This window comes from Nycticebus coucang, chromosome 11 (genome assembly GCF_027406575.1).
Source record: "Nycticebus coucang isolate mNycCou1 chromosome 11, mNycCou1.pri, whole genome shotgun sequence".
NCBI lineage: Eukaryota > Metazoa > Chordata > Mammalia > Primates > Lorisidae > Nycticebus > Nycticebus coucang.
The window spans coordinates 10,750,871-10,773,262 of record NC_069790.1 but is presented as its reverse complement, the minus strand read 5'-3'; the positions used below and the strand labels follow the sequence as shown (position 1 = coordinate 10,773,262).

The 22,392-nt window shown below is 56.0% G+C and overlaps 2 protein-coding genes across 11 annotated transcripts in view; one reads left to right on the top strand and one right to left on the bottom strand.

Annotated features, from left to right (window-relative positions):
* CCM2 (CCM2 scaffold protein) overlaps window positions 1-12,119 on the top strand; it is a 63,427-nt gene extending 51,308 nt beyond the window's left edge. For 4 of the 5 annotated variants that reach the window (XM_053608933.1, XM_053608934.1, XM_053608931.1 and 1 more), the window contains 6 exons: window positions 3,706-3,842; window positions 4,942-5,077; window positions 8,519-8,576; window positions 9,193-9,331; window positions 10,000-10,138; window positions 11,425-12,119. In XM_053608933.1, the coding sequence (XP_053464908.1) occupies window positions 3,706-3,842; window positions 4,942-5,077; window positions 8,519-8,576; window positions 9,193-9,331; window positions 10,000-10,138; window positions 11,425-11,705 (890 nt within the window). In that variant the 3' untranslated portion in view covers window positions 11,706-12,119. The remainder of the gene's footprint in view (window positions 1-3,705; window positions 3,843-4,941; window positions 5,078-8,518; window positions 8,577-9,192; window positions 9,332-9,999; window positions 10,139-11,424) is intronic. The other variant, XM_053608935.1, reaches the window with a different exon arrangement.
* A 134-nt stretch (window positions 12,120-12,253) lies between these two features.
* On the bottom strand, window positions 12,254-21,112 carry NACAD (NAC alpha domain containing). 6 transcript variants are annotated; one of them, XM_053608926.1, is made up of 8 exons: window positions 20,724-20,972; window positions 15,120-18,155; window positions 14,807-14,919; window positions 14,606-14,725; window positions 14,156-14,302; window positions 13,930-14,064; window positions 13,642-13,764; window positions 12,254-13,527 (listed from the first exon to the last, which is right to left on the bottom strand). In XM_053608926.1, the coding sequence occupies exons 1-8, from the start codon at window positions 20,788-20,790 to the stop codon at window positions 13,513-13,515; spliced, it is 3,756 nt and encodes a 1,251-aa protein (XP_053464901.1). In that variant the 5' UTR covers window positions 20,791-20,972; the 3' UTR covers window positions 12,254-13,512. The 6 variants fall into 6 exon arrangements, with proteins under 6 accessions (XP_053464901.1, XP_053464902.1, XP_053464899.1 ...); XM_053608927.1 differs by having other exon boundaries at window positions 14,654-14,725; XM_053608924.1 differs by having other exon boundaries at window positions 13,642-14,064; window positions 15,120-17,027; window positions 17,103-18,155.
* Window positions 21,113-22,392: the final 1,280 nt, after the last annotated feature.

Here is a 22,392-nt window from a genome sequence, read left to right as displayed (position 1 = left end):
TGTCTTACTGAACAGTCAACTTCTAGAGGCCTCCAACCCTGGTACTCAGTCCCATGCCTGGGAAATGAGGGAGGAGCCGGGGGTTTACTCTCCCTGCACTCCACCCTCTTTGTTGTGAGTGTTGAGGCTGGCGGTGCTGGGGGGACACTATCCTGGGCTCCTTGGGTCTCTGCTGGTATCTGGGTTGACCCCAAGCCTTTCACTTCCAGAGAGCCAGGGGCAGGTGTAAGGGGGACACAGTAGGACTGCCTGGACCACACACTGTGTCTTAGGTAACTCAGAGGGAAGTTGTTTCCATCGGGAATCTGGAGAACACTCCAGGTGCTGACTTTTAGAGCTGTGACGTCACCAGCCTGGGTGACACAGAAAGCCTGGGAATCTGGCTGGGGTTGCTACCATGCAGGTAGCTCCGGAGGGGTTTGCGAAGGTGGCTGCTGCTCTACCTTGCCATCTTTGTAGCAGTAACCTCGACCCCCATACACCATATGTGCACACATGCGCATGCACACACGGTTGTGCACACACAATCACCCTCTCACTGTCACCGAGCATGTCAAAATGAGGTCAGCTCTGTGCTCCACTTGTCTCTCATTTTCCTTCATGGTGTCACTGAGCATCGACTATTTAATGCCAGGCATGAAGGTAGGTTGAACAATATGAAGCTGCCAATATTTAACCATTTTATTCTGTGAAAATGGCAGTTTGGCCAGGCATAGTAGTTCACACCTGTAATCCTAGCACTCTGGGAGGCCGAGTTGAGTGCATTGCTTGAACTCAGGAGTTTAAGACCAGCTTGAGCAAGAGCAAGACTCTGTCTCTACTAAAAATAGAAAAACTGTGGCTCAGTGCCTGTAGCACAGTCGTTTCGGCGTTGGCCACATACACTGAGGCTGGCGGGTCCAAACCCAGCCCAGGCCAGCTAAACAACGATGACAACTGCAACAAAAAAATAGCCGGGCATTGTGGCAGGCACCTATAGTCCCAGCTACTTAGGAGGCTGAGGCAAGAGAATCGCTTAAGCCCAAGAGTGTGAGGTTGATGTAAGTTGTGATGCCATGGCACTCTACCGAGGGCAGCACAGTGGGACTCTGTCTCAAAAAAAAAAAAAAGAAAAGAAAAATAGCTGGATGTTGTGGCAGGCACCTGTAGTCCCAGCTACTCGGGAGGCTGACACAAGAGAATCACTCGAGCCCAAGAATTTGAGGTTGCTGTGAGCTGTGATGCCACAGCACTCTGTTCTGGGGTGACAGAGTGAGAGTCCATTTCAAAAAAGATAAACAAATAAAATTAAAAAACTAAAATGGCAGTTTAACATGACCGAAATTAGTACGGATTATTTGACATGAAATGTATCATTTGATTTTTATAACAAACTTACAAGAAGGATTCCAGTTATTTCCACTTTACAGATGGAGCAACTAAGAGCAGAGACAGTAAATTGACAAAGGTCACATAGCTAGTAAATAGTAGAGCTGGGCGTAAACTGGTTCTGACTTCAGAAGGTTTGCTTTGTAGCTACTTGCAGTCACACTATCTAATGCCATGGTGACGTTCTGTTCACTACCCTTGGGTCCCTACAGGAGGCCCTAGGGACAAGGAATGAGGAGGACCTGGCTTCGGACCAGGTTCCCACAGGTGTTTTAAGCTGGTGGGGAAGGGACCTTGGCCTCCTTTGTTTCTGGTGCTGCATGGCAGTTTCTCAGCTTTAGTCATTAGAATAAATTGCTGAAGAAAATAGATAACCAATTTTTTAAAAGAGAGAATGACCTCCATAGAAACTTTCTGAAACTAGGGGAAAAACGAGACTCAAGTCTTTGAAAGAACTTTTGATTAAAAGGAAGAGATTAAGTCCCCGTGTCCCGGGAGTGATCTTCCTTGTTTTAGCAGGTACTGGAGCAAGTGTGTCTCTCCATCCATTAGGTTCATTGAAAGGCTGCGTTAGGGAGGTGCACTGTGGGTAGGGTTAGGGACGCACAGTCCCCAGTGCAGAGACCGGCAGATGAACAGCTAACCTTCAGTCAGTGCCTCCTGCATGCTGGCACATCTGTATGCCACTTTGGACCCTGGTATGCTGGCAGGTGGGACAGCTGCCAAGAAGGGTCCACGTGACAGGAGCTGCTTGCATGGTGGTGACTTAGGTGGTGCTGGATGAAGCAGGGTCATCTGTGCACCTCGTAAGGCACTTCTGGTGATATAAGACACCACTTGTGTCTTTAAGCTGCCCATCCTGCTTCCATGAGAAGCCCCACAGGCACGGGCCAGGGAGCTAGCACTTTTTAAAATGTTAAAAAAAGGCCGGGCACCGTGGCTCACGTCTGTAATCCTAGCACTCTGGGAGGCCGAGGTGGGTGGATTGCTTGAACTCAGGAGTTTGAGACCAGCCTGAGCGAAAATCAAGACTCTGTCTCTACTAAAAATAGAAAAACTGAGACAAGAGACTCGCTTGAGATTGTTGTGACCTATGATGCCACGGCACTCTACTCAGGGTGACAGCTTGAGCCTCTGTCTCAAAATTAAATAAATAAATATAAATGTTAAAAAAGTAAAGAGAAGTGAAATTAGTTTCATTAATATATTTGATTTAGCCTTTTATATCCAAAATACTATCATGTCAGCATATAATCAGTATAAAAATCATACAGCTATTTTGTTTTGTTTTGTCAGCTCTGAAGCCCTCTGCGTAGTTTACACTCACAATTCGGTGTTGACTAGTCTTGTGCCATGTGCTCGGTAGTGCTGTGGCCAGTGGCTGCCACAGGAACAGAGTAGTGCTCACCATCTTACTGTGGGGCTCTGGAGCTGTCCCTTACGGAGCCCTGGTCTCTGCCCCCATACCTGCCTGTGTCTGGCCTGTGACTGGCCCAGTTCCCATCTCCCCAGCAGCTTCTTAGTTCTGCCTCCCTGTCCCCCTGAGGCAGGCCTGCCCTTGACACCCCAGCACTAGGGGTACTTCTAGGCTTTGCTTCTAGCCTGGAAGTCCTCCCGTGTTTGACTGATGTGCTAGCTCTTGGAGTCCTGCTATCTGGACACTGGCGTCTCTCCTGAAGTCTTGGAAGGCTGAGGCAAGAGAATTGCTTGAGCCCATACTGGCTGTAAACTATGATGCCATGATGCCATGGCACTCTACCCAGGGCGACAAAGTGAGACTCTGTCTCAAAAAAAAAACCCAAACAAAAAAACCTGAAGTCACCCTGTATGTCACATGAGAACCTCTCCACATGGGGAGGCCGTGGGCAGGGCATTAGAAACAGGGCACCAGGATCTGACCACCTAGATTCTGCCACTCACATACTCTCAGCCCAAACCTTTCTCCCCACTATGTCTCAGTTTACCCATCTGTAAGAAAGGAGTGTCTTGGACTGGAACACATGGAAACCTTCTGGAGGTAGACGATTCTCAGGCTTTTGTTTGTGATCTATTATGTATAAACTTGAACCATGTGAAACTGCAGTGTGACTCAAGCTCTGGTGCCTGGGTGCTCAGGTATCACCTGGTTCTACCTTTGTTTAGGGAGGCAAAGAAGGGGAAGGGGACCTGGCCCGAGGGTGTATCTGGTGCAGGGCTATCAACCTGGTCATCTGACAGTCACCTAAGCCAGGTAAAGGTCCCCTGAGCAGCATTGTAAGAGCAGCCCTGGCTGGTGCCTCAGCGTCCATCACACCTACCTGCCTTCTGTGTTAACCTGAGATGGTGTTGACTTCTCAGCCCAGGACCCGGGTATCTCCCCCAGCCAGAGTCTGTGTGCGGAAAGTTCCAGAGGCCTCAGTGCAGGCTCGCTGTCAGAGAGTGCAGTGGGGCCAGTGGAAGCATGCTGCCTGGTCATCCTGGCTACAGAGAGCAAGGTGAGACCTCCTTAGGCCACGCTTATCCAGGCCAGGCCCCACCCCTGCCTGCCCATAGCCCCCCCACTCCCAGCTCCACCCAGGCCCTCGAGTCCTGCCTCCCCATGCCCAGCCCTGTCCAGGGCCCTGGCCCTAGCCAGTCCTTCCCCATCTACCCAGCTCTGCCCCAGGCCCTGCCCCTACCCCGGCCCAGCCCACAGCTCTTTTTTACCTGTGGCCACGTCCCAGGTCCTACCCCAGGTTCCACTCAGCCCAGCCCCTCCCACCCTCAGTCCTGTTTCTGAGACTGGCACTGCGGGGGGCGTTTGCTCATCATTCTCCCCTTTGTGGTGCTTCACTCTCCCCTTATCCTGCTGGGTGGGTGGTGGTGGCCACCTGTCCTGCCTGGCATTAAGGACTGTGCTTGAAGATTCCTTGCAGACTGGAAGAGCCACGGCTGGGCATTTGTGGGTTTGTGGCTCCCCGCAGCCACCCGGAAGCTACAGGGCCTCCAGGAGTCACTGCAGAATGGATAGTAGTGACCTTCCATCTAACATGCCCTCTAGTCAGTGTTTGCATTCCAATCGTATATTTCTTTGTTTGGAGGGCTGCCCTGTGCATTGTATGGTGTTGAGGCGTCCCTGGCCTCTCCCCTGTGACAACTGAAAATGATTCTAGATAGTGCCACATGCCCCCTGGGGGGGACACAGATTGGCTCCAGCTGAGAGCCGCTGCTTTACACAGCACACTTATAAAACCCTGCCTCCAGGTGGACTGTGATACTTCTGAAGCTTCTCTCCCTTCTTTCCCAGGCGTGGTAGGAGTTATGAGGGTAAAGTCAGGCTCAGGTTACGAGGAGGTGGGGCAGGCAGCTGACACCTGTGCCCTGCACAGTCTCCTCATATCCGCAGGGCCACACGGGGGCCACCATCTGGTCCTGGATGGAATTCTAGTTGGCTGAGTCTCCTTTTTAACACCCTTTGTGGGTAGTGGAAGGCAGAGAGGTGCTTGATTTGGGTGTCATTCATATTTATTGAACACTTCCCTGGAAGTTTCCTGGGAAGGCATGGTTCCCAGCCCTAGCCAGGCTGACAGAGCAGCTGCTGTCCCCCTGCTGCAGGTCGCTGCGGAGGAGCTCTGCTGCCTGCTGGGCCAGGTCTTCCAGGTCGTGTACACGGAGTCCACCATCGACTTTCTGGACAGAGCAATATTTGATGGGGCCTCCACCCCGACCCACCACCTGTCCCTGCACAGCGGTATGTTGGTGAGAGCGGGCAGTGAGCAGGGGCGGGGGCCTTCACCTCCCTGTGAGTGACACCAGGAATGGTTAGCACAGTTACTGCTGTTGCTGGTGGCCTTTGTTTCCAGACTCCACCATTCATACTAGTCCATAGGGTTTAATCAGAGCAACAACATTGCCTTTCCTTCAGGGAGCTGTTTTCAGCACAAATACTGGGCCAGCTCAGTGGGTTCCTGGTGTAAGTTTGGTGGCCATGGACACTTGTTATAGAACCACGTGTGGCTAAAATTACTTCACCTAACTCAGAACAAAGACAGGGCCAGGAGAAGTCTCCTAGAAGTGGAGCATGTGAGAGAATCGGGACGGCTGAGTGGTTCTGGGGACCCTCCGTATGTCCAGACATGGCCGTTCTCAGTGTGAGGGCTCCTTCTGAGACCATGGCCAGGCCTGCAGGGTGCTGCTCAGGCTGCCCTGGGAGGCAGCCCATGTGCTGAGTGGGAAAATGAAGGGGCTGTGTTTGAGGGCTGCACAGCCAGACCTGCTTTCGGAGCTGCCACTTCCTGCATACCACATGTAGGCTGGTTATAGAGCAGCGTCTGGAATCCATCAGTCCGTACAAATTAACTTAATAGACAAGCCCACTTGAGCCAAGTCTTCTGAACACCAAGATCATCTATTTCTCAAACATATTGATTTTTGGGGGTTAATGGTTTGTTTAAAAAAAAGGAAGATACTGGAAATAGTGCAGCTTGTTGCCTGTAATTTCTTTTTCTGGAGATAAATCTCAGTCCTCTACCCCGCCATGTTAATTCTCACGTTTCAGCCAAGAAGGTAAGTGGTAGAGAGCCTTGGAGAAGCCCAGGCTTGGTGGGAGAGCAGTAAGTAGCTCAGTGCCTTTTCCCTGTTTTCGAGCCAGAGCCCTGGGTGGTGGGCACCTCACACCCTGCACAGTCTCCGAGCACTCAGGCATGCTTTTTTTTCCTGGTCTGGAATGCAGTGATATGATCATAACTCACTGCATCTCAAACTTCTGAGTGCTCACGGTCCTCCTGCCTCAGCCTTCTGAGTAGCTGGGACTGTGAGCTCATGCCACCATGTCTACCTTGTTTTTGTAGGGATAGGGTCCTGTTATATTGCTCAAGCTGGTCTCAGACGATCCTTCTCCCTCAGTGTCCCAAAATGCTGGAATTACAGGCATGAGCCTCTCCATCCAGCTCAGGCACACACTATCTCATTTAGTCCTTGACAACCCAGTGAGGTAGGTACAGTCTTCATCCCCATTTTAGAGATGGGGAAGTTGAGGCTTGGTGGTAAGCAACTTGTCCAGGGCGATACACTATGCGAAGAGCAGGTGGTTTATTGAGCTGTAGTTAACATTCAATTTCAGTGTGGTTGCTTTGGCTCTTGTGCATTAGAATTTCCCCTAGGGTCTTTTTTTTTTCTTCTTTTCTTTCTTTCTTCATTTTTTTTTTTTTGAGACAGAGTCTCACTTTGTCACCCTTGATAGAGTGCTGTGGTGTTATAACTCAGCAACATTAAATGCTTGGGCTCAAGTGATTCTCTTGCCTCAGCCTCCTAAGTATCTGGGACTACAGGCAGCCGCCACAACACCTGGCTATTTTAGAGATGGGATCTTACTCTTGCTCAAGCTGGTCTCAATCTCCTACGCTCAACCAATCCACCTGCCTTGGCCTCCCAGAGTGCTGGGATTACAGGTGTGAGCGCCCAGCTTTGGGGTCTTTAACTGGGAGCAGAAAGGAAAGGATGGGAGAAAAAAGTTTTTTCTTTAATAAAGTTTTTTACTAAAAAGTACACAGGTCATAAGTATACACTTGAATGAGTTTTCACAAAGTAAGCTGTTGTAACTCCACTACTCGGGGCTCCTTCGGTGGGTTTCCCGCCCTGCCAGCCTTATCCCAAGACTTCTCTGCGGGAGCCACACATGTGTATGCACACAGATGTCACACATGTGTGCACACAATCTCTGCTTATTTCTTCCTCAGGGCTTTGCTTGCTGTATTACTTCTCTGCTGTCATGACAGATCCTTAAAACTAGCAGCTTGGCTCAGCGCCTGTGGCTCAAGCGGCTAAGGCGCCAGCCACATACACCTGAGCTGGCAGGTTTGCATCCAGCCTGGGCCTGCCAAACAACAATGAAGGCTGCAACCAAAAAATAGCCGGGCATTGTGGCGGGCGCTTGTAGTCCCAGCTACTTGGGAGGTGGAGGTGGGAGAATCACTTGAGCCCAGGAGCTGGAGGTTGCTGTGAGCTGTGATGCCACAGTGCTCTACCCAGAGCAACAGCTTAAGGCTCTGTCTCAAAAAAAAAAAAAAAAAAAAAAACAACTAGCAGCTTAAACAGCACAAATCTGTTCTACAATTGTATAGGTTAGGGTCCAAATGGTCTCAGTAGGCTAAAATTGAGGTATCTACAGGGCTGGTTCCTTCTGGAGGCTCCAGGGAAGAAGCTGCCCTTGCTTTCTAGCTCCTGGAGATGCCCCGTGCTTTGCTCTCCACCTTCCTTAGTGTGCACGGCCACCCCCATGGCATGGACCACCGTCATCTTCCTCCGACTCTCAGCCTTCCTCTTCCGTGTTTCAGGACCCTGGTGATCATGCTGGGCCCACCTAGATAATCCAGGGTCATCTTCCTATTTCAAGGTCAGCTGGTTAGCAACCTTAACTCCCCTTTGCTGTGTAACATAACATATTCACAAGTTCTGCAGGTTAGGATATAGACAGCCTTCAAGGGCCATTATTCTGACTGCTCTGCTTACCTTGTTTCCACTGCCAGAAACATCCCTTTTTTCTCCCATCCTTTCCTTTCTGCTCCCAGTTAAAGTCTTACACTTTTCCCAAGACTCACCTGCCTCTCAGAGGTTTTGCTCACTGCCAGTATTGGTGTTGAAATGTCCCTTTTCTCAGGTTTGGTTTCCTCAGTCTGTTGCTGAGACCTATTGTCACTTTTTAATGTTAACCACATAGCTATACTGCACCAGATCCTTTGCTGGTCTGAAGGTCATAGGAGTCCCAAGGCCTCAGTTGTGTCCAGGCTGGGGGTCAGTTGCTTGGTTCTGGCTGACTTCTGCTGTGTGACCTGGCTCAAGTGAGGATGGGCGACAGGTGCCTGGGTTAAAGAAGACACACCCCTGTGATCCTGCCTAGCACATAGCCGATAGCCCCAAAGGCAGCTATCACTGGCTTTGGCAATGGGCAAACCCTCTATGGACTCCAACTGCAACAGAACGTGCACTCAGCAGGATCCTGTGAATGTGCAGGGAGAGGCCCTGCCTTGCAGCACATGACACTTACGGGGTGGCTCAGTGATGCAGGCCTGCAGGATGTCTGAAAGGCCAGGCCTGCTACTGTCTCTAATACATGCAGCAGTAGGGCTGGACTTGAAATGCCTCCCCTGCACATATCTGAAAGTCACCTGGGTTTTCTATGTCTTCCTTACAGATGACTCTTCGACAAAAGTGGACATTAAGGAGACGTACGAGGCAGAAGCCAGCACTTTGTGAGTACAGGTGCCCCTGAGCCCCAGGGTTGAACAAACATCAAACACATTGCCTGGTGTTGTGTGGTCACAACCTGCTGGTAGCTTCTAGAGCCTTTGCCCTCCCGTTGGGCTCTCCCTGCCCTACCCGCCCTCCTGTGGCCTCCAGAGTGACCTTGTAAAGGGCATATTGGATAGTGTCTTTCCTCTGCAAACCTTCTGGGTCTCTGGCCTGCCAGCCCTGTGCTTATAGCCCATCCCCTCTGCAGCAGCTCAGCCCATGCCCTCCTTTCCTGCCACCCCTGCCTCCCTTCCCCAGCTCCAGGTACTTCCTGAGGAGACCGCCCCCTGGGCCTCCCTCAGCATGTCATCCCCAACAGCACTGCCCCTTGGCCCTCACATTCCCTCTCTCCCTGAAAGCCTTTGTGAGAGCCCCTCCCTTGGGGAGCCCCAGAACCAGGCGGTGCTGAACACCTCTGCACCTGGCCAGCTCTCCTTTTGTATCCCTATTATTGTCACCATTTCCCTGCTCCATAGCAGGGTCCTGTGCACACATGGCACTGGTTAGGTTCCCCGAAACCTGCATGGGATAGAGGGGTCAGGGAAGCCACCTGCCCACATGCCGTGTCCCTTTCAGCTCCTTCCCTGACTCTGCGGACGTGGGTGGAGTGTCACCATTGTCCTTCTACATTCGGCCATCATCTCATGGCAAGACGGTCAGTGAGAGTGAGCTGAGCGCGAGCGCCACCGAGCTGCTGCAGGACTACATGCTGACGGTAGGCGCTGTGGGGGGGAGGGCCAGAGGCGGCAGGGGCAGACAACTGAGTGCACCTGGCCAGTTTCACCCATGTTACTGGCTTTTCCTAGGAGCCAGCCTGGGAGAGCCATGAGGTTGGTGGGGCTGAGGTGCTTTGGCTGTCGGAGGTGGACCACAGCCCATGCCTGAGGCTCAGGAGGTGGGGATGGCAGACCCCAAAAAGCCATTGGCCACTTTCCACTGAAGTTTTGTCATCGAAAGCTTTGTCTCGATCTGTATGTGTTTTGCTCCCTGAGGCACCATCAGGGGCTCCAGGTCACCAGCTTCCCACCCCTACCCTGCTGACCCCTGTGTGGACCCCCTGCCACCTGCACACCCAAGTGTGGTGCTGGGATTCCAGCTCAGGGGAAGTAGGTTGCCTGGGTGCCTGCATCTCCTCTGGGTGGCTCCCAGGCCAGGCCTGACAGGACGAAAATGCATTATGGGCATTCTGACCCCACAGGCCATGCAGATGTGAAGCTAGAGATGGCCAGTGGGCTTGGCGCGGGCTTGGCACCCACTGCCCAACTGTGCCCATCGTGCTTGCCTTGGGAGCTCCCCTCAGGGTTAGCCGCCCAGCAGGGTGGGGCGAGCTGCCCCCTCTTGCCCACTGTGTCCAGCCCAGTGCCTGGGTTTGCTCTCTTGCAGCTGCGCACCAAGCTGTCATCACAGGAGATCCAGCAGTTTGCAACTCGGCTGCATGAGTACCGCAATGGGGCCTCCATCCATGAGTTCTGCATCAACTTGCGGCAGCTCTACGGGGACAGCCGCAAGTTCCTGCTGCTTGGTGAGTGGGACCCTAAGAGGGTGACCAGTTCAAAGCTTATGACTCCCTGGGTGGGTGGGATGAGGGCTCCGTCAGGGATGGGAAGTTTGAACCAGAGGTGGTTGTCAGAGTGCAGGCGCAAGGTCCCAAGATCTTCTGTGACTAGTCAGAAGAGGTCTTTCCAGGACTGCTGTGGGCCACCAACCGTCCTTCCCTCTCCTGGGAGCCCTTGAGCTGAGCTGGGTGGGTCCTTCCAGGAAGCAGCAGAGTGTTTGTGGGAGCAGGGCTGGGAGTGAACAAAACCCTGAGATGTGGGAGGAGTGCTGGTGAGCAGTCAGGGAGGCATGGGTTTGGTGGATGCGTAGGAGTTTGGGCAGAAGCAAAGATGCCTCTTTGCCCAGCAGGCAGAGAGATCAGCGTTTGCCAAGACTCCAAAGAGCTCACTGTATTAGATCAGAGAAGCTGGCAGGCTTGGAGGTCTGGGCTACCTCAGACAGCTGGACTGAGATTCTCCATGGCAGACATCAGGTGTCAGCCCCACATCTTGAGGGGACAGTGAATTGGCTGTGGTTTCTCCTCCTGCTGACACTTAGAACACAGCAAGTTGATGGTAGCTAGTTGAGGGCTTCTGAGTCCTGAGCCCATGCCCTTAACAAGCCAAGGAAGGTGGGTTTGTTACCCTCATCCAAGCCTGGTGAGCTCATGGGAGGATAAAGGGCTGGGCTGGGGCAGGCTGTCTGCACATGGGCCTTTCTGAACAGTGCCCCACACCTTCCATGCTAGGGCCTGTGTATCCTCCTGGCATAGGGCTCTGCCTGCCCACCTGCAACAGGGGCAGGCAGAGGTTCTGAGAGATACGCTGAGCCTCCTGCATAGGAGGATGGCCTTCTAAGTCAGGGTGGTCACCCTAGGCTGGGCTGTGGCCTTCCTGAGAGACTGCACCCTCATTGCTAGGTGCCAGGAGGCGGGTTCAAGGACTGCTCTGCACCTCAGCTCTCTTATCTGTGAGATGGGGACTTCTGAGGACTGATAGAGAATGAGAGGAGGTCATGGACACCTGTGATGGGTGGGGCCTCAAGACCAGGAAGGGTGGGTGTGCCAGAGGCAGTAAGCTGCCTACGGCCCATGGGCTTCGGGGCACATGCTTTCAACGCCAGTAGACAGACTTGGTAAGCCTGCCGTCGGAGTACCCAGGCTGTGCACCCAGGTGCAGCTGTGGCCATGTCTGGGGGCTCTGAGCCCTGGGAGCAGAGCTGAGCAGGCTGAGGCCACCTGGAAGGTGCCATGCTAGGTATCTGTGTCTGTAGGTCTGCGGCCCTTCATCCCTGAGAAGGACAGCCAGCACTTTGAGAACTTCCTGGAGACCATTGGTGTTAAGGATGGGCGTGGCATCATCACCGACAGCTTCGGCAGGCACCGTCGAGCCCTGAGCACCACATCCAGCTCCACTACCAATGGGAACAGGGCTGCAGGCAGCTCCGATGACCGGTCGGTGCCCTCTGAGGGGGACGAGTGGGACCGCATGATTTCGGACATCAGTAGTGACATCGAGGCACTGGGCTGCAGCATGGACCAGGACTCAGCATGACAGGCGGCAGGCAGGGGAGTACCCTCACCTTCTGCACAGTCATCCCAGGCCTTCCTGGGAGGAAACGAGTGGACCTGCGTGTCAGCCCTTCCACCTGCTGGAGGCTGGAAAGGAGCTCCAGGCACAGGTGGCCCCAGGTGGCCCAGGTCCTCCACCGTGAAGGAGCCAGGAGCTGCCGAGGGACACACCCCAGTGCTGGGTGGAAAGATCTGAGCCTCGTCCACCGGGGCTCTGCCAAAGCCTGCACCACCTCCCTGTTTGGGGAGGGCCGGGCTGAGCCGGCAGGGAGAGCCGCTCCTGTCAGCCAGGGCCCTGGACAGCTATCAGTTTGCACATGATGTTCCATGTAACTCTCAGAGACGTTAAAAAGAAGTTTACCACAATGTGAATAATTTAATCTCCGGTTGCCAGGCATGTTTCTGATCCATTTGGGTAAAAGCCTTGGGTGCCAGGGTAGTGTCCATTTTGGTCTCTGTCCCTGGGCCACATCTGCCCTGTAGCGCCTGGGGCTGGATGCAGTATTCTCGGGGGTGGCATGAGGCAGCAGCTCTCATGCCACGGGAAGCACTTACTTGGATTTTGGATTTGTGGACATGGGATAGGAGCAAGTGTTCTGGGGCCTTTCATGGGCGGCAGGGATCGTGTGAGCCGCATGACTCCTTGATCATTATAGCCCATGCAGTGGGCAAAGGTTCCTTCCCCACTCTTGCAGGTAACTTCCTTGGGAACAAACTCTATACTCCTCTGTGGACCAGAGTGCCCTTTGTCCTGCCCAGGGTCCAGGTCTCCAACTTGCTCTTCTGCCGCCCCTCCCTGTGACCTAATGCTGTCCCTGTCTCCACACCTACCCCATGAGCTCTTCCCCTCAAGTCCTGTTGGCTCCAGTCTTGCCTTTACCCTTTGGGTCCCTGCAAACCTTCCCTGGGATGTGGAGGTGGGAGGGGAGGTAATCTGGGGTCAGGTCGTCCTGGGCCTCTCCTTCCACTACAGAGCATCTACACCTCAGCTGAGGTTCCCCCCCACCCCACCCCCAAAGGGCACATCCAGGAAGCCCCCAGGCTGAGGAGATTGGACGGTCACATCCCCCTACTGTCCAGGCTGGGGGCTATGTCCTATTAGGCCCAGCCTGGGGAGGGAGCAGGCAGAGCCTCAAGGGCTTCGTGGATGTCCCAATTGTGAATAAGCTAAACCAGAAGGTTTGGAATGTCCTGAAAGCGCTTTCCAGAATAAGGTGGTTGAGTCCGTGTGGTATCTCAGCTGTAGGACAGGGAGGTGGCCAGGACATTGTTTAATAGGAGAATTCTCTCTTCCTTGGGCCGTCCTAGAGCTGCTCCCTCATGTGAGGGACCTGGGCCAGGGAAGGCAGAAAGGCTGCTACTGATGCTGTCTCTAGGTAGATGTGCAAATTGGCCTGTTCTGGAGGCAGCAGGAGAGACTGAGGACAAACCAAAAAGTCTTCTGGGCTCCTGCCCCTACCAAAACCTGCCCTGTGTGTCTCTGGTGGGAGGGGAGGTCCCAGTGCCCAGCCCACCCCTCTCAGGCTAAACATGGCCTTTTGTGGGCCTTCTGTGTGAAGAGTCACAGAAGCCACATGCCTGTCCCTCCAAGACCCTGGCCCAGATGTGGCCCCCACACTCTGGGTCACTGGTCTGTGCCAGCAGAAAGAGTCAAGGACAGGAACAGAGCTGGGCCAAGGGGACACCAGAGGGCAATGAGGAGATGACTGAGATCAGAGAGAGGACACACCAATTTATTGAGCAGCAGAGCTGGGGGAAGGGGCAGGATGGATCCAGCTTCAGGTCAGCAGCTACATGGTCAGTTCCTGCAGAAATTGCAGACAGCGTCATGTTGGAGGAGGCAACCCTGCCCCTGGCAGAGCAAACAGCAGGACCTCTGGGAGGCCCTTGGGGCAGGGGAGGGGCCAGTGCTTGCTTACCATGATGGCATTGACGATATCACTGTGGTTGTCTCTCAGGGCCCGCACAGCCTTGGCCCTGGACACATTGGCTTGGGCCATCACCAGCTCGATGTCACGCAGCTCCAGCCCTGCCTCATCCACCTGGGGTGGAGGAAACTGGGAGTGGCTGGAACTGCCTGAGGCTCCTGGGCCAGAGCCCTTCCCCAGAAGCAGAGCCACCCCGGCGCCCCCCCATCCCTCCCCTGGAGGCAGGGCTCCCCAGGCAGACCCCTCCCCATAAAGGGTCCTGGAGTCCCTGAAACTAACCTCCTCTTCCTCCTCTTCACACTCTGGTCTCACCCGGGGCCTGGGTGCTGACTCAGGGATCAGGGCTGAGGGCTCTGAGGGCACCTTGAACTTCTCAGCTGCAGCTTTGTGCACTTGCTGGGACAAGTCCTCTATCTGCAGCATAGGAGACAGCTGTGTCAGCAAAGCCCACACACTCCCTGTCCCCTGTTCCTCTTGATCTGCCATAGCTATGGCCAGGACAGACCTTGGCCTCGCCAAAGACCACGTAAGTGTCTGAGGCTGGGCTCTTGAAGACATCAGGCTTGGCGATGACAAAGAGGATGTTCTTGGACTTCTGGATGGTGATCCTTGTGACTCCTTGAATTTGCCGCAAGCCCAGCTTCGACATCGCCTGGGATACAGGGCAGAGCTGGGCTCTGAGCTGGCATCAGCCCAACTTGGGCGAAGAAGCCAGCACAGTGCCCAAGAAAGCAACGAAAAGTTCTACCAAAACTTCCTGGTGACCCTGGGTGGTCAATCTTTCCCCAGCTCCAGAAGAGAGCTGGTTTGAGTCTGTAAGGGCTCTTGTGACATTCCAGACTCAGCCGTTTTGGGAAAGGTGTGTGGGCTACCTGGCATTAACCCAAAGGTCCCCAATGGGTGAGATTTGGTTAGCTGAGGAACATGTGGGGTTTTGGGAAGGACATTCCCTTACGAAGGATGGTCCCAGTCCTGGAGTTCCAGGGTGGGGCCACCAGCCCACCTTTCGGGCCTTCTTCTCACTGCGACTCTGCTTGGCTTTGGCAATGGTCTCCTCGCTGCTGCCTGTCGGGGCCTGGGAGAAGGTGAGGGCTGAGCACCATGTGTCAGGGTATGGTGCCCTCCCAGAGGCCCCCTTCTCCCCTGGACAGGGCACCTGGGCTGGGCACTGTGTGGTCTGAGGTGCCGATGTGTCCTGCTCATCCAGCTCGGCTGACGACTCCCCGTGGCTGTCTGAGTGCTGGCCTGAGCCTGGGGCCTGAGGTGAGTCTGGGGAAGGGGAGAGGTGTAAGGATGGTCTCCCTTTTAGTGGGAGGGCATGGCCCTCCTGCCACACTAGGGCCAGAGGAAGCAGTGCTGCCTCTCCATGCTAGAGCATGGGGTCTGGGCTTTGGCAATTGATGGTCAGCCCTGGGGAGGAGTCCAACTGGCTCCACTCCTGGGGGCCCCACCTCCATGCTCCTCCCTACCTTCCTCCAGGCTATCCTCGTCCTCTTGCTGCTCAGAGGCTGGGAGCCCTTGAGGACCAGCTGGGCTCCGGGTCCTAGAGCGAGGAGGCACTTGGCAAGGGGGCGAGATCCGCAAGGCCGGGTCTTTGGCATCCGTAGGGGCTGCCTTGGGGCTGAGGAGGAGGGAGTGGGACAAGAGGCTGACCCTCGGCCCAGCTCCTGGAGGCTGCAAGGTTCCTGAGACAGCAGCTGCTGCTGGCGGGGCTCCTGCCTGGGGTGGTGGGAGGCCTGGGGGCTCCTCATCCCCCATGGAGTCTTCCTGGGGGCCCTGGCACAGGCAGGGGGAACGGAGCTCCAGTGGGGGTGGGGATGCCTTGGCAAGGACGCCAGGAGTAGAGGTGTCAGGGCCTGGGAGCTTGTCCTGGGGTGCACTGGGTGGGCCCCTGGCATCGTGTTCTGGGGACGGGGGAGAGGAGGGGCTGAGGGCTCTGGGTACTTCCTCGGGCAGCTCACCACTGCCCAGGCCCAGCACAGGCTCCAGTTGCTGGGAGGAGGGTGCAGACACAGGGGCACACTCTTCAGGACAGCCTCTGTCCAGCCTGGATGCAGCCTCTGCTAGGGACTCTGAGCAAGAGCCCAAACTGGCCTCCGTGCCCACAGTTGTGGGAAGCCTGGGTCCTGGAGGTACCTCGCCACTTGGGCCCCTTCCCTCTGTGGCTGGGTTCAGGGGCTGTGCCTGGTGGACCTCAGGGCAAGCAGCAAGACAGGCCTTGGGAGCCTCCCCTGCATCTTGAGGTGCTGCCCCAGGTCCATGTCCCTGTGCTGGTGGCACAGGGCCTCCTTCCCTTTGGTTCTCAGCCCCCAGGGCCTTATTTGGGACTGAGTGGGGCTCAGCAACGTCACCAGTGTACACTTGGGCTTCCAGACATGCTTCCCACTTGGGCACAGAAAGCCCTTCAGCTAATTCCCCCCCAGCAGCAGAGGGAGACTTGGGAGGACCTGGGGCCTCCACACCCAGGGTGGGACATGCATCTTCATGTGAGGCCCAGGGGGCCTCTGCTTCTGCAGCTGGTTCTGGGTCATCCTGTTGGGCCTGGTCCAAGGCTGGAGGCTCCAGGTCTCTAGGGAGGGCTCTGTCCCTCTCCTCAGGTGCTGGCCTCAGTCCTAATGCCACACTTACTTCTTGGGCCATAGAGGCCATGGGCTCTGTCCCTGGAACACAGTCTGCTTCTGCTTGCAGAGCCTGAGGGGTGACCATAGCCACAGGCTCCTGGCCTGAGGGGGGATCTGCTTCTTGTAGGGGCAGAGGTTCTGCCACAGCACACTTCTGGGGTAAGGTATGCTCCTCTTCAGTCTGCTGGGACCCAGGCGTGACTGCAGCCACAGGCTGTGGGCCTGAGGAGAGGCCTGGCCGTCCTTCTTCCTTCAAGTTCTGAGGAGGGTCTGGGCACAATGTGAAGCTTGCTTCTTCCTGCGAGGTTGAAGGTATTTCTGCAGTGACAGGCTCCTGGTTTAAGGGCGTGCTTGTGCCCTTCTGGGGGTGCTGAGGCATTGCTCTGACAATGGGTGCTTGTCCAGTGGTGGAGGCTGCTTCTTCCTCCCCAGCCTGCAGGGTCACTCTGCTTACTGCCTCCATCTGGAGGCCTGGGGCTGCCTGCACAGTGTGAGGGGTAACAGTGGCAGCGGACTCCTGGCCTATGACGAGTCCATCTTTTGATGTTTCCTCGATGGACTCCTGGCTTTGGGTGAGATGGACCTCTTCTCCTGAGACCTGAGGAGTGGTCTCTGGGCCCCAGGATGTAGCCACCTCCTGAGCCTGTGGTCCCTTGACACCACCTCTGCTCTTCTCTGTCTCCTGGACACTGTCCTGGGGCGAGGTGATGGGCTGTGCGTGGGGCTCCCCGCTGTACAGTCTCTCGTCCTCTGCTCCTGCATAGGAGGTCGAGTCTGAGTCAGAAGAAGCCCCAGAGGTGTCATCTCGAAAGGCAAAAGCCTCGTCCATACCCTCCATGATGGACAGGTCAGACAGGGACTGCAGGAAGGAGGCAGACGTGCTGTCCTCCTCACCCTCCCTGGCCAGGTCCCCCGCTGAGTCGGAAGCCCCAGCCTTCTCCTCCTCTTCCTCCTCCTCTGGGGATAGTGGCATCACCTCCACTGCCTCCACCTGGAAGATGAGGCTGCCCTGGAAGGGCAGGAGGGCTGCAGGGATCATTGGGTCATTGGCCAGGAAATCTAGGTCGAAGAAGTGGGCCTCCTGACCCCAGGAGGAGTCGCTGTCTGCTGAGAGGCTGGACTCGGAGGATGGGGGCCCTGGGGACTCGGCAGGGTGCAGCTCTCGTTCATCTATCAAAGACCCCGTGGGGGAGAGGCCCCAGCTTGTGGGGAAGTCCAACCCTTCAGTGGGGGCCAGCAGGCTGAGAGAACAGGAGGGTGACGAGGCCCAGCTGTCCCCATCAGCCGTGATGTAGGAGCCTGAGGGTGAGGCCGGGGTTGAGTCCAGCAGATCATCCAGCAGCTCTGCCTCTGAGTCCCAGGTGTCCCTGTGGGGCCCTTGGCCATGGGGCAGGGCATAGGTGGTCTTGGTGGGGGTGGACGGAGGTGTGAAGTAGGAATCAGGGTCTAGGGGAGGGGAAGGCACAGAAGGATCACCCTGAGAACATGACTCGGGGGGCGGATTCAGGCTCTCATGCCCACCACCTTCCCAGTTCCTGAGCACTGGTTGGGCAGCCCTGGGTTGTGGGAAGGCCTGGCATGTCTCCTCGCCCATCACAATCCGTGCCTCCAGGGTGGCTGGAAGAGGAGCCTCGGGGGGCAAAGCTTGGGGGGGCAGACCCTCAGGGAGGAGCACTGAGCTCGGGCTGCCCTCAGCTGGGTCTGCCCATGTTGAGGGGGCCCCATGGGGTCCTGCATCCCAGCTGGCTCCCTCAGGCTGTGGCCGGGTACCCGGCTTGCTGGGCAGGAATGTGAGGGCGAGGGGGCTGGGCCCTGGGCTCAGGACGTGGGGCTCTCGCTGGTCCCCTCTCGGGATGGTGGCAGCAGCTGCATCACAGGATAGATCTGTGGAGACAGAGAAGGACATGAAGCATCCCTTGATACACCTCCAAGGCAGGTGCCAGGCCAGGGGAGGTGGATTTCTGCTCTCAAGGGCTCAAGAGAGCTGGTCAAGGAAGGCAGGAAAGAGAAGAGAAGGGGTGGTATAGTCTCTGAGGGAGAATTTCCAGAAGTTTTGACAGAGGAGAGAGCAGTGGATGGTGGTGTTATGGAGAGGGAGTTTGTGGGGAGTGTTGTTGGGTGTTAGAAATGGACTTGCCCTGCAGGCTTTCCTCAGGGATACTCCAGCAAGATGCAGCTAACATTTTTAGAGACTGGCTTGCTGTGTCCCACACAATCAGCGGGGTTCAGCTGCGCTTGGCAGGAGAGACCTCTCTAGGTGCACCACATAAAGCAGGCAGAGGCACGCACAATATGCAGCTCTGGGACATTGCAGGTCTCACCTCTCTGACTCATCTCTCCTGTCCTTCTGCCTATTTAAGGCCACCTTGGGTCACACCAAGGCTTTACCCCTGACCCTGCTCCCCTCCCCGATCCCTGTGGCCATGCAAAAGGAGAACCCAGAGTCATCACATGCAGCCAAGTTTTTGGAGAGCAGAGACGAAGTGTCCCACTGAGACTGTGTTGAAGCATCCAGCCAGAAGGGCAGTGGTGGACAGGGATGGTGAATGTGGAGTCCAGCAAGAGCACAGGACAACTGTGCAGGGACCAGCAAAAGCTCCTGGCTTAGTCTTCTCCATGTGAGTCACCCCATGTGAGGACAGGATCCTGCCCTGGGAATGGGAACTGCCATCCTGCCCTGTGGCCCATCTCTGGGTCCCTGGTGTAACCCACCCCCACCCCAGGCAAAACCTCACCATGAAGCCGCAGGTGCTCAGTAACTGTGGGCTAATACCTCCAGCTGATAAATGACTCCCTGAACACCAGGAAATAACTCAAATGGGTTAGAAAGGACCTGGGCGGCAGAATAAGACTGTCTGAAATTGTGCCATACAACACCACTGTGGTTTTCTGCAGGTCTCTTACTGGCCCGCGTTTATCACAGGTGAGATAACACTGCATATTCAGTTTTGAATCTAGTTGTTTTCACCCAAGATAATCTCTTAAGTGTTTCTCTGTGTGATCCAAATGCTCACAAGCCTCATTTCCAATGTCTCTGTGACATCCACTTCTTCACCTGAACCAAGACCAAGGTCATCTCTCTGTTTGAAGCACTGGATTAAGGCCCACCTGCCTCCAGAGCCCAGCCCAGGGAGGGGCAGCACACAGAGGCTAGTTTTCAGGGATGCAGATGCCTGCGTGGTGACTCCTGCTCTACTTCACTCACTGGTGAAAAGGACAGCATCCTCTGAACCTCACCTTTCTCATCTGCAAAGTAGAGCTAGGATTAGAGGTGAAGCTGAAGGAGGGGATAGCCACTTTGCCAGGCTGCCCCATCTGCCCTCAGCACCATCAGACAACTAGGCCCTTGGCCACCAGCTGGGACTTGTCACCCAAGGGTTCTACTGCTGGGGTACTGGGGTAACTTGAGAGAAGGGGGTTCTTGGAGTCCACGCATGCCTGACACCCAACACTAGTAGTGGGTGTGGCTAGTGGGCCATCACTAGGCGCCCTGAGTTGGGCTCTTGGCTCTGGTCCCTGGAGTGGCCCCCACGGCAGGGAAATGTTAGACCTGGGCCAAGGTTGTAATGGAAAGGAAACCAAAGGTGGAAAGATTTTGTAACTCATTCAAGGTCACCAGTCGAACCAGCACAGCACCATGGGCCTAAGGAGTCCCGGCCTGTACTGCCTCCCGCCCCAGAGTGGAGACAGCAGCCTGTGTCACCTCTCAGCCAGGTCCTAGACCCCAGCATTGGTCCACTCCCAGTGGACTGTGACTGTGATTTCTCGCCCACAGCAAGGTGCCCTTGGCCCTACCCAAACCACACATGGCCAACCTTCAAGGTAGGGCTGTCCAGGATCTGATTTTCCCCATGCCCAAGTGGACCCATCATCTTCCTTCAGGGGCCCCTGATAAACAGGCCACCTCCCCCAAGGCCTCCAATCTCCCAGACTCAACTCAGCCCTTTTCAGACAAACTGGTCCTGCCCCAGGGCTTCCCTGGGCTCCAGCCATTCCTCTTCCTCCCTCCAGAGCCATGACTAGTCTCGGCCCTTGATGGCCTGGGGTGCAGTTTAGGACACTCCTGGTGGACACATTCGAAATCTGACGCCCTCCCCTGCCGCCACCTTTGGTTCAGAGCAGTCCAACCCTGCCAGGTCTGCAGTTCTGTGCAGACAACAAAACGCAGATAGGACATAAGTCCCACGACCCCTCCGTCAGAGGCCAAGGGCACAAGCCCCCAGGTCGCTCCTGGCTCGCGGAGGGAAGTCCCTGCACACCCGCCCTTACCTGCGGTTCCGGCGAGGAGGGCAGGGTTCAGATGGAGGGAAAGGCAAGGCGCAGAAAGAACGGGAGGGGACAGTCAGGCGGGCGAAGGGAATGGGAAAGGGGCTGGGGCAGGCTAAAAGAAAGGGATGGAGCGAGAAACAAGGCTGGAGCAGGGAACAGACCGAGGGACTGAAGAAGAGGCACCTGTGCGGGGCCCGGGTCCGCCTGCCTCAGGCAGCAGCAGCTCGGCACGGGCAGCCTCCCCGGGCATGACCTGGCCGTGCGCCCGCCGGTCCTCCGCTCCCTGCGTCCTTCTGTCTGACGGCGCCGCCGCCCCGCGGAGCCTGCGCGGCCACCGCCCCTCGACCGGGCGGTGGGGGGGTGACGTCAGCGCGGCCCCGCCCGCCCGGCACCCCAAGTGAGCGTGCGCGGGAGCCCGGCTCTGCGGAGCGTGGGGGGGGCAGCCCCTCCGCCTCACCCCGCCCTGCGGTGCGGTGCGCGGGTCCGAGGGGGCGAGAGAGGCACCTGCGCCCGGCCCCGCCTTTCCCGCAGCACCCGCCCCCCCATGCGAGAGAGGGATTGGGGCCAATTTGAGGCCGGTAGCATCACCCTCAGCTGGGAAGAAGCCTAGGGTGGTGGTTGAGGATTCTGGGGTGAGGGGGCTGGTACTGCTCCGGGGAGCCGGCCGGCACAGCTTCCCCGCACCCCTCCATCTCCCGGCCCCCGCCAGCTACCACTGCCACTGGCTGACTGGGAAGATGGTGCAGGGCCAGGGAAGAGGAGGAGGCTCCGCCCAGTCCAATGCCTCCATCCTAAAGGTGAGCTGGAGGTGCAGCTCCAAGAGTGATTGGCTGGTTTTCGCACTCGTCGGTCTCCATGGCAACCGCCTCCAGTCTCCATGGTAACTGGCGATAGAGCCGGCGAGAGCTGGCGGAGAAGGTGGCCAAGATGGGTCTCCAGGTCTCTCAGAAACCGGAAAATCGGTGATCTGATCTCCCTGTCCCCAGTTCTCCAGGCAAGGGAAGAAATGCGCCTCCATTCTTGGCAGCCCCTTCTGTCACATCCCCCAGGAGAAAGCGCAGGTCTTGGCCTTCCTGAAATGGGCTCTTGCTTCCACAAAGGCCGGTGCACCACCCAGATTCACTGAGCATCGCCCTCTCCTGTGCCAGGCACTGGGGGACGGATGAATGAGGCATTGTCATCACCAGAGTGGGATGGGGGAATCAAAGCAGCCATTATTACAGGCACAGATGGAGCCATCCACGTCCTCAGTCTTCTGCTGGTTCGAATTTCAAGCTCATGAAGCCAGAGGCTGCTCTCTGACTCCCCCTAGACCTGCCTCAAGGATAAGCACCACATACCTGACTGCCTGCCCCGGCCCCATACACCAAAGGTGGCCAGTTCCAACCTGGCCCGGCCAAACTGCAACAAAAAAATAGCAGGGCATTGTGGCGGGCCCCTGTAGTCCCAGCTACTTGGGAGACAAGAGAATCGCGTAAGCCCAAGATTTTGAGGTTGCTGTGAGCTGTGACGCCACAGCACTCTACCCAGGGTGACAAAGTGAGACTCTGTCTCTAAAAAAAAAAAAAAAAAAATGAATATTAATTTTAAACAATCTCTTTCAGAAAGCAGAAGAGGAGGGGACACTTCTAAATCATTTTATGAGATAAGAAATATCCAGATGCCACGCAGAGCCTGTGGCCAGTGGGTAGGGCACTGGCCACATACACCGAGGCTGGTGGTTCGAACCTGGCCCTGGCCAGCTAGAAAACAACGACAACTGTAACAACAACAAAAAAGATAGCCAGGCATTGTGGCAGGCGCCTGTAGTCCCAGCTGTTTGAGGCTGAGGCAAGAGAATCACTTAAGCCCA

What these genes read in the sequence shown, in the direction of transcription:
- NACAD (XM_053608929.1), bottom strand. Translation starts at nt 20,790, where the DNA reads ATGCCCGGGGAGGCTGCCCGTGCCGAGCTGCTGCTGCCTGAGGCAGGC. An exon ending in CGGACCCGGGCCCCGCACAG is followed by an intron (nt 18,156 to 20,723) that starts GTGCCTCTTCTT and finishes CTGTCTCCACAG; the next exon opens with ATCTATCCTGTGATGCAGCT. An exon ending in CCACACAGTGCCCAGCCCAG is followed by an intron (nt 14,726 to 14,806) that starts GTGCCCTGTCCA and finishes ACCTTCTCCCAG; the next exon opens with GCCCCGACAGGCAGCAGCGA.